The following is a 15,857-nucleotide window of genomic DNA, read 5'->3' on the forward strand; positions in this document are numbered from 1 at the left end:
TTTGGTCTTACGGAACTTAACATGTAAGTAAATAAATAAATAAATAAATAACAGTGTCAGCAGCAACGGAGTAGCTTAGAAAACTGACAAACAGCTATCAATACTGCTCACAGAAACAATATGAAATCACCAACAATGGCAAAGTTTGGCTGAATGGCATGGATTAAAGCATATTCCGTGTGGAACACTACGCAGAACTGTATAAGAGCAAATTTTGGCTCTGGATCAATTGTGCGAAGTGCTTCTTGGCAAATGTCCAATGTATTCAATAGAAGCCCAGTCTGGAAAGCACACTGATCATTGTGTTGAACTGATTTTCTCTTCTTAAAGCATGTTCTCCAACAGCAGAGCCCTATGGGGATGATCTCTGTTGCCTGCTATGCAGTAAGACTCCTTAATACCATCAGTATACGACAAAAACTTGTAAACAGATGTCATATCAGTATCTTTGAACCATCAATGAAGCATTTCGGATGACGTGATGTTTCGTATGGCTTCCTCTGGTCAATCCCACCATCTCTTTAACAACTAAATAGTCAGATATTCTGTGAACATATACGCAGATGGGTCATTCCATATCAAATCACCCAGTAAAAAATAAATTTTACACCCACCTCCTTAGATTTTCATGAAATTTGGCTCAAATGGTTCTAATACCATCCTCACAACACCTGCAAATTTTTTTTACTGTATCTCTTTTAGTTTTTTTTTATAAATTTTTAAAGTTTTTATGTTTTGCGTTTTCCGAACCTTTGGAAATGGTAAATTTAATTTGTACTAAAAACTTTAAAATTGCTTATCTTAAAAACTCTTTTAGATAACATCATGAATTTTTGCAGCAAGTTTATTTATTATACATATTTGAAGATAAAAATGATACTATTAAAATACATTAATATTTTCTATGAAAAAAAAATATATTTTTTTTTCTTTTTTTTTTTTAACGGATGTTTTGTTTTATAAGAATTGCAATATCTAGAGTCTCAGACCTGATAGAATGCTCAAATTTGTTTTAATTTACTCTTAAACATATAGGCTACTTGATAAAACAAAAATAATGATGGCTTTTTAACATGTTTATTAATTATAGTAGATTACATTAGAATTATGTACAAAGATAGTGTTCTTACAACACTTACGTATAACCCAACTGATTGCTTGAAACATTGAATTTTTTGAGTAATTTTGTCTTTTTAATAAACATTAATGCTGATTCAAACTGTTTTTCCACTTCATCCAAGAGCTTTCAGTTCTTTTGATACAGTCTTTTTTGAAGTAATACATTCTTCCAGTGCAGCTTGATTGAGGTGCGTCTACTACACAGACTATGTGCTCCAAAGGCACTATGCAAGAATCTTCTCTTTCAGGCCAATAAAATGATGCAGCTGGTCCTGAAGGATGTAGAAATAGAATTTCTGCATCTTCTTCATCATTGAATATTGTTTTTACCTGTCCAAAGTACCAGTTACCATCATGATTTGCATGGTTCAACACGAACCCAATCAGAAGAAGAATGGAAAGAAAAGACTAAGGAGGGTTTTACACTATCTGTAGTCCTTCTAATTTCAAGGTTGTTTGTTGGAAGTGGTTTGAAGTTATGAAAACTTCTTGTTCCACGAATGGTTCGGGTTGCTGAAAAAAAATTTTTCTAGTTTTAACCGTAGCATATCAGCTTCTTTTTTGTCAATAAAGCGAAAATGAATGTTTTCAATATTTTTTTCACAAAACTTGTACACATCGATTGCTGTCATTATTTGTTCATCTGAAAGCTGTAGACTGGCTTTCCTTAAAATTCTTTTAATAGTTCCTCCTGGGCCATCACAAATTGACTTCCCATGACTTGTTGCAAAAAAAGAGTGTTGGACCTTCAAATTAAAGTCTCTCAAGTGTTCAGTCAAATTTTTAAAACTGTTTCTATTTTTGTACTGCCCAGCACAACCATCTGTAAAGTAGTGAACTGAGTCAATGTCAGTATGATGTAATGACAGCCACTTTGTAATTTATTTTTGTACAAAGATAACAAAACCAGTGTCATGTTCTTGGTCATCACTAATAAAACAGTGGTTGGAAACAAAAACATTGTTTTCCTCATTTCCTAGGAAAACTCCAACTGGGTGTAGAGTACAACCACCTCTATTCCAGTGGTAACTTTGGATCTCATTTTGTATAACAAAGGAATAATTTTCACTGAAATCCATCACAATAATTGCTGTTTTGGGTGGTGGGTCTTCTTTCAATCTTTTAAAGGCTGCTGATTGGGATTTTGCTATAAACGAGTGCGGGGTGAGCTTTTCCAATGACCTAACCAATAAAGAAATGTAGTCTTCAACACTGATAGACTGTTGGATCATTTCTGCCCTGTCTGTGTTAACCCACTGACTGATTACAATTTCTTCTTCTAAATCATAATCTTCACTTAGTTTTTCAGTTAAGTACTCAGTTAGTGCAGCATTTGCAGGACAGCTGTCGCAATGATGTAGCATGCAGTTTTGGTTTTCCGTGTTGCACACAAGCATCTTAATTAGGTCTCTATAAGATTCTTCAATTTTCACAGCATCCAATAATAGTTTAATATTCCGGTGGATACTGCATACACATACAGTGTGTGTGCCTGCAGCACCAGTAAGGATACACCATTTAGGTGTCAAGAAACAAAATTTTGAAAATCCTACTTCTACCGTGGGATTATCCCATTTGAAAGAATAATGAGTTCTCTCAAGTTACACAAAATGAGTCTTTTTTGCATGTACACATTTTTTTGAACACTTACTTTGTCTTTTGTTCCAGGTAGCACTCTGGAACTTTCATCCTTTTCATAAAAATCTGTTACAAGTCTTACTGTATTTTCAGAAAGAGTTTTACCTTTTTTTGGACCAGGAGTTTCCAAAATACCCTTTTCAGATTTTAGCTTTCTAGCTTGTCGCACCATGTACTCACTTACATTAAATTCTTTCATCACTTTATTTCGACTCCAAGAATCTGGAGCCAAGGTCAGAATCTGGATTTTTCTAGACCTCCAACAGATGACATCTTCTCTTTCATAAGAGAAATCATTACATCAAAATCCTTTGCTTTCTCAACCACACTTGTATCTTCTTCGTCATCATCAGAACTTGGTGCATCATATTTTAATGCTTTTGAAACCGCCTTTTTTGCAGTCTTTTCAATACTACTAACCTTCCTTGTAAAATAAGACCCTTTACTTTGTTCTGACAAGCCATGAAGCTTTATCGGTGTTAAACCTAAATTATCAAAAGCAATGTTTGTTTGTACGAGGGATTCATTTCTGGATTCCAATGATTCTAATTCAACCATGACTTCATCATCTGTTTCACTTTCATTGACTTCAACTCTTAATTTTTCCTCACAAAAGTTACGGCATGTTGAGCAAAGCTTTTGTCCAGGTTTTATGCTACTATTTTTTGTCAGTAATTATTTAGAAAGATCCAAGCCTACACTTCTCAACGACTTTTGATGGGCTTTTTGTGTTCTTTTTAGTGGGTCTACACATGTTGTTTGATACTTTTCAAAAACATTTAAAAAGTAGTAGCTGTGGTGTGAACATATATTCTTAAATACACACAAATTAATTCCAGATCGTAAGTGGATCACATTTTTTTCTTCCTCACTCAATTCAGGTACCGGTTGTAACTTTTTTGAAGGTGTGTAGGTTGTTTGGAAACAGTCAGATTTTTTAAATAACCCTACGCTACAGGTTTGAATATCTGACATACTGATTTCACTTTTGGTCTGATTACTGTTCTGGTTACTTTTATAGGATATTGGAAAAGAATCTCTGTAAACTAAGTAACAGTACTTACTGAAAGTTCGAATAAAATACTATCCAAGCACTATTTAACACTGTAATAATTTTTTACTTCAAAACACAGGAATAACAAGACAAAATCCAAGCATACATTGTTACTCCAAGAAGACAAAAACTTATTTTTGGTGTCTAAGTCACTTGGTATTTTTTATTTTTAAAATATAATTAATATTATTTACAAAATTAGATAACTATTGAACAGGTTAAAAAGCCAACATAATTTTTCTTTTATCTAATAGCCTATACAATTAAGAGTATTTTAAAACAAATTTGAGCTTTCTATCAGGTCTGAGACTCTAGATATAGCAGTTTTTGTAAAACTAAACAACAAAACCAACAACTAATTGTAATTTTTTTTTCATTTGGAAGATTTTAATATATCTTTATGGTAATTTTTTTAACATTTAGATATAATACACAAACTTATTCCAAAATTTCATACTGATATCTTGAGTGTTCTTTAACATACAAAACTTTTTTAGTTGTGAGGACACGTTTAAGTTACGATTTCCGACTGCTGAAACAACACCAAATCTAAAAATTTTAAAAATTTATAAAAAAAAAAAAAAACTATAAGAGATAGAGCAAAAAAATTTTACAAGTGCTTTCAGGATGATAAAAGAAGTAATTGTACCAAGTTTCATCAAAATCTGACATGGTTGGTGTCAAGGCCTGGGTGACTTGACATGGAATGACCCAGATGTTTCATATTCACACTATTATCAGACATAAATAAGTTAATGTTCAATTCTGACATTATATTTATGGGTTCTCAGCCATAAAGTCCCTCTTCAGATACATTACTGCCATAAGGTAAATACACTGATTGACATAAAAAGTAAAGCACCCAGAAGGGATGGAGAAATGAAAGAAAATTTGTGGGTTGAGAGGGTATGTGATCTTATGTCAGTGATTACAAAATCAAGTCAAATTTACAAAGAACATGGCACTATGAGCCTGATTACCAGGATGTCATTGCACCCCCTCTGGCCTGGATGTATACACTGGCTCAGTTGGGAATGGTGTCATAAAACCTTTGTATCATCTCCTGAGGCGAGCTGGGCCACAACTGCTGTAACTGGCCTTTGATATCCTAGATACTACCACGGGGATGGAACTGACATTTGAATTGGCCCCAGGCGTGTTATGTCAAGGACATATCTGGAGATTTTGCTGGCCCTGAGTACCTCAACTTGATTCTGGCTGCTCACAGAGACATGTGCCACACATGGAAGGACATGGTTCTGTCGGAAACTAACAACACAATACTGTCCCAAGGGAGATAATACACAAGGAAGCACAATGTCCGCGACCTACAGTTGTGCCATCAGAGCATAGCACTGTGACACTAGAAGTAACATCACTTTGCCCCTCCAAAGCATTGGAAGAATGGGACCTCTCTCCAGGTCACCACCATACTCACTGACAATGGTCTTCCAGAGTAGTGCAAAACCAGGATTCATCATTGAATACAATGCAACACCATTCACCAGCAGTCCACGCTTCCCAGTCGTGGCACCATTCCAAATTCAGACACTTGTGTTGTGGCAGCATACACACGGGATGGTAATTTTCTAGTCTGGCCATTGGTAGTCTCCGACCAATAGTACTGAATGACACAGAATGTTGGAGGGAGTCCATTATTTGTTCTCAGATGGCAGTTGCATATGTGAATTGGTTACGGTGTGCCTGGTGCACAACACAGTGATATTCCCTTGTGGTAGTCAGATGTGGTCAACTAGAACCTAGGCGATGAGTCTGCCAGCCATCACGTTCCCATCCTGCCCGACATTTGGCCACTGTCACATCTGGATGCTCCATAAATCTGGATACTGCAAGATTTGACCAGGTCTGCCAAATGTAGACCTACAATGAGGCCCCTTTTGAACTCTGTCAAGTGCTGCCAATGCTGTCTCACATGAGTATGCAGCATGTCCTTGTCCTTAACAATGATCACTCGACATCTGATGCTGTTCACACCCTTTGTATATCCTACCGGACCTGGTAACAACACTAAACATGAACAACACTATCACACTCTGGTGGTCATTCTAACAGTCACAGTGAATTTCAACCCTAAATCATTTACACACATACTGATGGAGTGTTTATACAGACATCCTCCATTTCTTCTGGGTGCTTCTCTGTTTTTGTAAGTAGTGTGTATTAGCCCTTGTTACTGTAAGGCAATGACAAATGACAGAAAGTGCTTTACTTATATATTAGAACTCTTACTTGCCTTATTGTGAATGATGGCACAAACTGTCTTGTAGGATGAACTTCAATGTTTAAGAATTGTGTCCCAATAGGACTTTCAGGAGCAATGTGATGAGTGTCACTGCTACACACAATCAAGGCTGTGTCACTCTGGTGGGCACAGTCCATACCATATGGTCGCACCCAAAAAACCCAGTTGTCTGTTGCCACTACCTTGGTCACGGGACTTGTTTGCACACAGAATTTATCTAACCTGAAAAGAGCACAGCATAGTGAAAAACATACATAGCGCACAATAGCTAGGAGTAGCTAATGGTGTACATTTTAATTTACTTTTGGATTGGTAGGGTTTCTGTGATCTTGCAAAACACAGTTCTGTTGAAACTACTTTATTGTCACCAGTAGTGAACGCCATTAAGAAGTAAATGTACAGGAAGTGAGAATAACAACTCCATGATCTACAAAGAGACTTCCAGAAGATGCATGTTTATTTACTTCACACAATATTCATACTGCTTGTTTCAGGTGAATAAACCCTTTGTTTACTTTTAGTGCTCTGCACCAGAAAATTATTCCATACGGCAAAAGGGAGAGAAAATAGGCACAATAAGCAAAATTTCTTATCTTTGGGCCAAATCCATTACAAATACTTTTAAGAGCAGAACATGCTAGACTGAGCTTTTCGATTAGTTTACCGTTTTATTGACTCCATTGTAACTTGTTCAGTTTCACCCCAAAAAAATTTATTTCCTATCCTTGAAGAAGCAGGTGCTGACAGGTGTGAAAACTATTGAACTATTAGTTTAATACTAACATGAATCCTTTACAGAAGAATGGAAAAACTGGTTGAAGCCAACCTCGGGGAAGATCAGTTTGGATTCCAGAGAAATGTAGGAACGTGCGAGGCAATACTGATCCTATGGCTTCTCACAAAAGATACGTTAAGGAAAGGCGAATCTACATTTACAACATCTGTAGATTTAGGGAAAGCTTTTGACAATGTTGACTGGAATACTCTCTTTCAAATTTTAAACGTGGCGGGGGTAAAATAAAGGGAGAGAAAGTCTATTTACAATTTGTACAGAAACCAGATGGCAGTTATAAGAGATGGAGGGCACGAAAGGGAAGCAGTGGTGGAGAAGGGAGTGAGACAGGGTTGTAGCCTATACCCGATGTTACTCAATCTGTATATTGAGCAAGCAGTAAAGGAAGCAAAAGAAAGATCTGGAGTAGCAATTAAAGTCCAGGGAGAGGAGAAAAAACTTTGAGGTTTGCCAATGACATTGTAATTCTGTCAAAGACAGCAAAGGACTTGGGAAAGCAGTTGAATGGAGCAGATAGTGTCTTGAAAGTAGGATATAAGAAGAAAATCAACAAAAGCAAAATAAGGATAATGGAATGTAGTCAAATAATATCAAATCATGTTGAGGAAATTAGATTAGGAACTGAGACATTTAACGTAGCAGATGAGTTTTGCTATTTGGGAAGCAGAATAACGGATATAAAATGTATTAATATAATAGAGGGAAACATTCCACGTGGGAAAAATATATCAAAAAACAAAGATGATGTGACTTACCAAACGAAAGCGCTGGCAGGTCGAAAGACACACAAACAAACACAAACATACACACAAAATTCAAGCTTTTGCAACAAACTGTTGCCTCATCAGAAAAGAGGGAAGGAGAGGGAAAGACGAAAGGATGTGGGTTTTAAGGGAGAGGGTAAGGAGTCATTCCAATCCCGGGAGCGGAAAGACTTACCTTAGGGGGAAAAAAGGACGGGTATACACTCGCGCACACACACACATATCCATCCACACATATACAGACACAAGCAGACATATCTTTAAATATGTCTGCTTGTGGGGGAAGACATAAAATTTTATAGACATACGATTTCTACTCACCACATAGTGGAGGTGAGCTGCAGAAAGTAACAATGAAAAAAAATTGCGTGTCAAGCCCCAGTGCCCGGAGACAGTGGCCATATGTGCTAGTGTTTTCTATTTAAGAAGAAGGACCTTTCAGTCCAAAAGCTTAAATGTTTAGCAGACTGTTTCATTGTTCCTGTCTGTGACTCAGTGCCTCCTCTAAGTGGTGAGCAGCAATCTATTCTTTTCGTATTGTTATATATATTTTATTATATGCAATTGGACTCTATTAGATCATATGAAGCTATTATGTTTCAATCTTCAGAGTTTCCAGGTTGCTCTCAATTTTTTATTTGTGGATTTTTTTTTCTTTCTTCTGGCCACTTTGTCCTTGGTCTGGTGCTGACTTTGTTCTTTCGGAGTACTTCCCATTTGCCAATATTTTATCTGTATGAAATCTGTAGAAAATGTCTGATGGGCTTATTTGAACCTATCCATGTATATAAATATGCATGTGTGTGTGAGTACGTGCATGTATTTAGAGAAGATCCCACAATTATGTTGTTAAACACACTTCTGTCATGTTACCAAATCTGTGATGACACTACAAGAAAACAGGATGCGAGGATGAAGTGTACTCTCTAAATGGTGATTGATTATTAAAATGAATTTACAACACAATTTACTTTTGAACATAAAACAGTAGGATATGGGAGTAATGCCAATCTGTTTATACAGTCAAAATTCGCTAAAAGACCTTTGTGTCGCCGATCTGTCTGTAAATTCAAAGTAGAATTAGATAATCTCTTTACAGCATGATAAATCTCAACTTCTTCTAAAATATTAATGGTATCCCCTTCGCTTTCGAAATGTAGTACCCGTATATTCTTTTGGATGCTGGTAATAAGATGACCAGTCCTGTGCAAATGTGCTCTTAGTGCCAACTTTGTGCTGGAATCATTGATGTGCTCTCTGACACAGGTTCGTAAGATTCTTCCCATTTGACCTATATATTTAGCATTATAGTCATCACAAGAGATACTATATATCCCTGATGAATTAAAATTAACCTGTTTTGCAGTCTCCCTATGTCTGTATTTTTGACCATTGTTCTTGGGATGTAAGAAACTGGAGTTATATCTTTAGAAGTCAAACACATTTTACAGCCAGTGCAGATCATTTCATTCAAAATCCACAGCCTCACAAAACATAGCTTCGTTAGAGACTGTCTGATCCTGAAAATTGGTTGTTTTGCCCTCTCATTCCTACATTACAACAGCATGATCGTGCACCCAACTTCCACACCACGTCACGACCAGCTTTACAACCTTGCATGCTTCTGTAAGAGAGAATGAGACAATGAGTAGGAAGTGTCTCCTGTGTCATGGTTCTCAGACTCTTCATACTCACAGAAGGTACAGTGGGAAGAAAAGACACTGGTATAGCACTGGCATAATAGAGGCACCTTGATTTCTAAGATATGCAACCCTCACCATTAGATTTGTACCCATTGCAATTCTGATATCTACTGTGCCTGTTGATACTGTGGCTTGAGTAGAAAATGGGTAAGAGATGTGCATACGTGCAGTCCCACTGCTACCACCTGGCCCATGTTGACATCAGTCACATACACTCTTGTATGTGCTGTGGAAGCTATACAATCTGCCATTGCTGCTTTTGCAATGCAACAATCTTGGTGGGTGTCCATGCTGCTTGGATGTCCATTACCTTGTCTATGAGTGTGAGAATGTGCATGTGTCCACTGCTGCAAGCATCACTACACAAACAGTGTGGCATGTCCGACTTGTATGGCGATTCTCCAAAATCGCCATCCCATCACACGAGAGACCACAATTTAATCCCTCTCAAACTGTAGGAAGCAAATGTGCATCTCAGTGGTATGGAGCCTGCTTGCTCTACACACATCTGCACCACACTGAGCCCTATGACAATGGGCATTCCCTTTTAAAAGATAGACACAAATGGGATTCTGGTAGCTACGATACTATGTCTACTGCTCCAGAGATGCCATTCTGTTAATTGGTGTTAGTCTTATCAGTACTGTACATGTACCATCTTGCAGGTGGAATATTTGGTTCATCACTGATGAAGTCCTTTTATCAGAAATCCCTGAATCAATTGGAAAAATGTCCTCATGAAACACTAAACTATAATCATGGAAAGTTCTGGCAGAATGTAAATAATTTAAGGAGAAAAGGTAACAATTCAATGCATAGTAGAGGCACTGGGCCATTGAAAGGCACATAAAGAAGTGTGTGTGTGTGTGTGTGTGTGTGTGTGTGTGTGTACTTTACAGCTCAAAAATGGATTCATCCAAAAACTAGCAAAGTTTCCATCCTTATTTATGTCCCTATCAACAAATCAAGACGTCTATTATTCTGTGAGTTGTTATCTTTTCTCCTTAAGCCATGTACTCAGCTTACTGGTCCCAAGCAGAGGAGCTAATTAGTGGCGAATTTAATATATCTAAAAGCTGCATCACTAAGGCCCACAGATTTTTTCTTGAAAAGTTAGTGAAGATGCTTAAAAGGATGCACAATTTTTTTTAAAGTAGAGGGTAACAGAAAAATTAAATGAGGGTGTTATTGTTGTCACTAACAGTTGCTTCTTCACAGATGAATAAAACTGTACTGATCTGGAGCTGAGATGCTATTTAATGGAATGAGAGTCATCGGAATCAAATGCTAAAACTATTTATTATACGTGGATAGCTGACCACTTAATAAGAAACAGTGGCCAAGCTGTCCACTCTGATACCACTGGCATCTGCTCCAAATATATTTTAGCTATGAGGCCCAAAACTTCACCAAATTTCAAAATGAGTATTAAGCTAGGATGGTGGATAGGTTTTCAGTCTGGCTGAGGACTGTTCTTATGTCAACTTATGAAACATTTGCAGTTAAAATTTGTTGTACAAAAAGTCGTATTCCACTGGAGGACCATCCCACTGGAAGAGGAAACTCTGTCAATGGAAAGTGACCGATTTTTGATCTGACTGGCATCATTCCCTTCCATTGATGTGGCTGACATGAGGTTTGCCACAGCTAGTTGGAAAATCTGATTGACTACTGCTTGTCGTTTACCACCTCCAACCACTCCTCTTCACATTGACATGTGATCCTTCTGTACAATAGCGAGCCAACAGCTTACAGGAAGACAGCAGACTAAAACAACACCTGCTCTACATGCCTTTTTGTCAGATGCATCATTTTCCCATATCCCAACATGACCCACTACCTAGCAGAATACCACCTCTTTCCCTTGATTTTGGGTCTGCTCTTAGGCATCTTGGAGAGCCTGAACCATTTCTTTTATTGGATATAGTTGTTGTAGAGACTGCAGAGCATTTTGAAGGTTAATTAACTTTTAAAAAAAAAATGTGAAAACTTGTTTTATTTAGTGATTACTTAATTTTTAAAACACAATTAAAAAAAAAAAATAACGCCAGTGTTCTGTGGAACACAGTTTGGGAAACCCTGTGATACACGAGCATAGCAGCAGTGGGCAGTGGCTGATGCAGCCTAATTGCTCTTGGAAACTCCTACAATACAACAAGACTAACACCAATTAACAGAATGGCATCTTAATACGTATGCAACAGCCATACAATCCAGAAAGCTTACAAAAAATAACTATGAATCAGTTTCTGGGCAAAGTTGTTGTCTCATGGGATGAGCAAAGGTACCCCTCCTTATATTATGGCCTGGTTTGGCCATATACTTTTACTGACAGGCAAAAAACCACAGAAGTGCCACAGTCTCATATAGCAATGTTAATGAGGTTGCTTTTCCTAATGATACTCACTTTTAAAAAATGTGACTGTCGCATATGCGCCTCCACACACTGCTCGTGGCAATCTGAAGTTTTATGCTTTCAATGTTTTTATCATACATATCACCCTGCGGTATGCACTGGTTCTCCTAAAGTATAAAAGTAAAAAAAAAAAAAAAAAAAAAAGAAATCCAAGCAAATAATGAAACACCTTTTTTTTCAATTACCATTAAATATATAAGATTATATAAGATCAGCGACTATAAAATCGTATGTAGACATACAATTGTATTTGAACATGGAGTGCAAAAAATTTGAAATTGTGCTCTAAGTCACTATGCTACTGACTCACTTGGTTTAATGCTGTGTATGCAAACTGATGAAGTAGCATCAACTACAGAATGTTGCACCTAAGATAAAATAAGTGTCTCATTATTTTCATCCTCTTTTCACCAAGCAAGTCACCACAGTCATTGTGTCAGTGAGCGACCTATGGCGGGTTCCCTTTGTTAGCCATGCTTTCCGATGAAGTCGCAGGGTGCTAGTTGGGCATTATGTGGACTCTGGAAATGGTGCATGTTTCCGGATTAGTAGTACCAATCTGGAAGTTACATGAAGGAATCCCAACTGCTACAGAGAGGATGGTGATGTAGAACTGGTCACTTGTTTATCCTCACCTCGTGGGTCAAGGTGAGACTGGTGAGCCTTATATAAACTATTTCATTAAAACCAAGATGAAGGGTATTGATCTGTGTCTGCTAGAAATTTTTCCAATAATGGTATAATAGCACCAGTTAGTGGGAATGCTTGCTACATTGCACCAGGAATGTAAAGACAATAGTATACGGTGTAGGAAGCTCCACATTGCAACCTCGAGTTATCAAAGTAAGAGTCTAAAATGGCTTGAAGATATCTTCAGTGACACATATTTGGCATCTGTTAACTTGTAGGTCAATTTCAAAATGGGAGTACTTATAAAAGCAGTGATCCATATTTTATCTCAAAATGATTAATTTATTTCATCAGCCTGATTTCATCTAAATTCAATGCCTAACCAATATTCAACTTTTTCAAGTTGTTCCATGGTGATGTAAGGAGAGTGGTTTTTGGTCTCAATGTCCTTCTGATTTTGCCCTATTTATGTGAGCCTCAATTTTTAGCTAAGCAAGAGCCAATGAACAACTGTATCAGAAGACATGTTGATGCAAGGTGCGAAGGATCTATCTTAAAAGCATTATTAAGCCTTCCAACAATCTTTAAGATGAAATGAAATTTCCCACCGAGTCAAATTCACCCACAAACAATGTAATATTTAATGTAGCTGTCTGTTTTAACAGTTACACATTGATACAATTCTCATATGAATGTTATGACAGTCTGAAGTCATCATTACTGTGAAACAACCACAAAATAAACTATGAGCAAAATGCACCAACTGTGAAGTACTGCATAGAAATTCCGTCCCATATTCCCCCCCCCCCCCCCCATGAACCATGGACCTTGCCGTTGGTGGGGAGGCTTGCGTGCCTCAGCGATACAGATAGCCGTACCGTAGGTGCAACCACAACGGAGGGGTATCTGTTGAGAGGCCAGACAAACGTGTGGTTCCTGAAGAGGGGCAGCAGCCTTTTCAGTAGTTGCAAGGGCAACAGTCTGGATGATTGACTGATCTGGCCTTGTAACAATAACCAAAACGGCATTGCTGTGTTGGTACTGCGAACGGCTGAAAGCAAGGGGAAACTACGGCCGTAATTTTTCCCGAGGGCATGCAGCTTTACTGTATGATTAAATGATGATGGCGTCCTCTTGGGTAAAATATTCCGGAGGTAAAATAGTCCCCCATTCGGATCTATGGGCGGGGACTACTCAAGAGGATGTCGTTATCAGGAGAAAGAAAACTGCCGTTCTGCGGATCGGAGCGTGGAATGTCAGATCACTTAATCGGGCAGGTAGGTTTGAAAATTTAAAAAGGGAAATGGATAGGTTAAAGTTAGATATAGTGGGAATTAGTGAAGTTCGGTGGCAGGAGGAACAAGACATCTGGTCAGGTGACTACAGGGTTATAAACACAAAATCAAAGAGGGGTAATGCAGGAGTAGGTTTAATAATGAATAGGAAAATAGGAATGCGGGTAAGCTACTACAAACAGCATAGTGAACGCATTATTGTTGCCAAGATAGATACGAAGCCCACACCTACTACAGTAGTACAAGTTTATATGCCAACTGGCTCTGCTCATGACGAAGAAATTGAAGAAATGTATGATGAAATAAAAGAAATTATTCAGATAGTGAAGGGTGACGAAAATTCAATAGTCATGGGTGACTGGAATTCGGTAGTAGGAAAAGGGAGAGAAGGAAACGTAGTAGGTGAATATGGATTGGGGCTAAGAAATGAAAGAGGAAGCCGCCTGGTAGAATTTTGCGCAGAGCACAACTTAATCATAGCTAACACTTGGTTTAAGAATCATGAAAGAAGGTTGTATACATGGAAGAACCCTGGAGATACTAAAAGGTATCAGATAGATTATATAATGGTAAGACAGAGATTTAGGAACCAGGTTTTAAATTGTAAGACATTTCCAGGGGCAGATGTGGCCTCTGACCACAATCTATTGGTTATGACCTGTAGATTAAAATTGAAGAAACTGCAAAAAGGTGGGAACTTATGGAGATGGGACCTGGATAAACTGAAAGAACCAGAGGCTGTACAGAGATTCAGGGAGAGCATAAGGGAACAATTGACAGGAATGGGGGAAAGAAATACAGAAGAAGAAGAATGGGTAGCTTTGAGGGATGAAGTACTGAAGGCAGCAGAGGGTCAAGTAGGTAAAAAGATGAGGGCTAGTAGAAATCCTTGGGTAACAGAAGAAATATTGAATTTAACTGATGAAAGGAGAAAATATAAAAATGCAGTAAATGAAGCAGGCAAAATGGAATACAAACATCTCAAAAATGAGATCGACAGGAAGTGCAAAATGGCTAAGCAGGGATGGCTAGAGGACAAATGTAAGGATGTAGAGGCTTATCTCACTGGGGGTAAGATAGATACTGCCTACAGGAAAATTAGAGAGACCTTTGGAGATAAGAGAACCACTTGTATGAACATCAAGAGCTCAGATGGAAACCCAGTTCTAAGCAAAGAAGGGAAAGCAGAAAGGTGGAAGGAGTATATAGAGGGTCTATACAAGGGCGATGTACTTGAGGACAATATTATGGAAATGGAAGAGGATGTAGATGAAGATGCAATGGGAGATACGATACTGCGTGAAGAGTTTGACAGAGCACTGAAAGACCTGAGTCGAAACAAGGCCCCAGGAGTAGACAACATTCCATTGGAACTACTGACGGCCTTGGGAGAGCCAGTCCTGACAATACTCTACCATTTGGTGAGCAAGATGTATGAAACAGGCGAAATACCCTCAGACTTCAAGAAGAATATAATAATTTCAATCCCAAAGAAAGCGGTGTTGACAGATGTGAAAATTACCGAACAATCAGTTTAATAAGCCACAGCTGCAAAATACTAACACGAATTCTTTACAGACGAATGGAAAAACTAGTAGAAACCGATCTCGGAGAAGATCAGTTTGGATTCCGTAGAAATACTGGAACATGTGAGGCAATACTGACCTTACGACTTATCTTAGAAGAAAGATTAAGGAAAGGCAACCCTACGTTTCTAGCATTTGTAGACTTAGAGAAAGCTTTTGACAATGTTGACTGGAATACTCTCTTTCAAATTCTAAAGGTGGCAGGGGTAAAACACAGGGAGCGAAAGGCTATTTACAATTTGTACAGAAACCAGATGGCAGTTATATGAGTCGAGGGACATGAAAGGGAAGCAGTGGTTGGGAAGGGAGTAAGACAGGGTTGTAACCTCTCCCCGATGTTATTCAATCTGTATATTGAGCAAGCAGTAAAGGAAACAAAAGAAAAATTCGGAGTAGGTATTAAAATCCATGGAGAAGTAATAAAAACTTTGAGGTTCGCCGATGACATTGTAATTCTGTCAGAGACAGCAAAGGACTTGGAAGAGCAGTTGAATGGAATGGATAGCGTCTTGAAAGGAGGATATAAGATGAACATCAACAAAAGCAAAACGAGGATAATGGAATGTAGTCGAATTAAGTTGGGTGATGCTGAGGGA

General features: G+C 38.0%; 1 protein-coding gene across 1 annotated transcript in view; it reads right to left on the minus strand.

Annotated features, from left to right (window-relative positions):
- The window catches only part of LOC124605766 (E3 ubiquitin-protein ligase TM129), a 57,832-nt gene that overhangs the window by 28,479 nt on the left and 13,496 nt on the right, over positions 1–15,857 (minus strand). The window contains exon 3 of the mRNA XM_047137651.1: positions 6,066–6,296. Within this exon, the coding sequence (XP_046993607.1) occupies positions 6,066–6,296 (231 nt within the window). The remainder of the gene's footprint in view (positions 1–6,065; positions 6,297–15,857) is intronic.

The sequence above is a fragment of the Schistocerca americana genome, chromosome 3 (genome assembly GCF_021461395.2).
Source record: "Schistocerca americana isolate TAMUIC-IGC-003095 chromosome 3, iqSchAmer2.1, whole genome shotgun sequence".
NCBI classification, from domain to species: domain Eukaryota; kingdom Metazoa; phylum Arthropoda; class Insecta; order Orthoptera; family Acrididae; genus Schistocerca; species Schistocerca americana.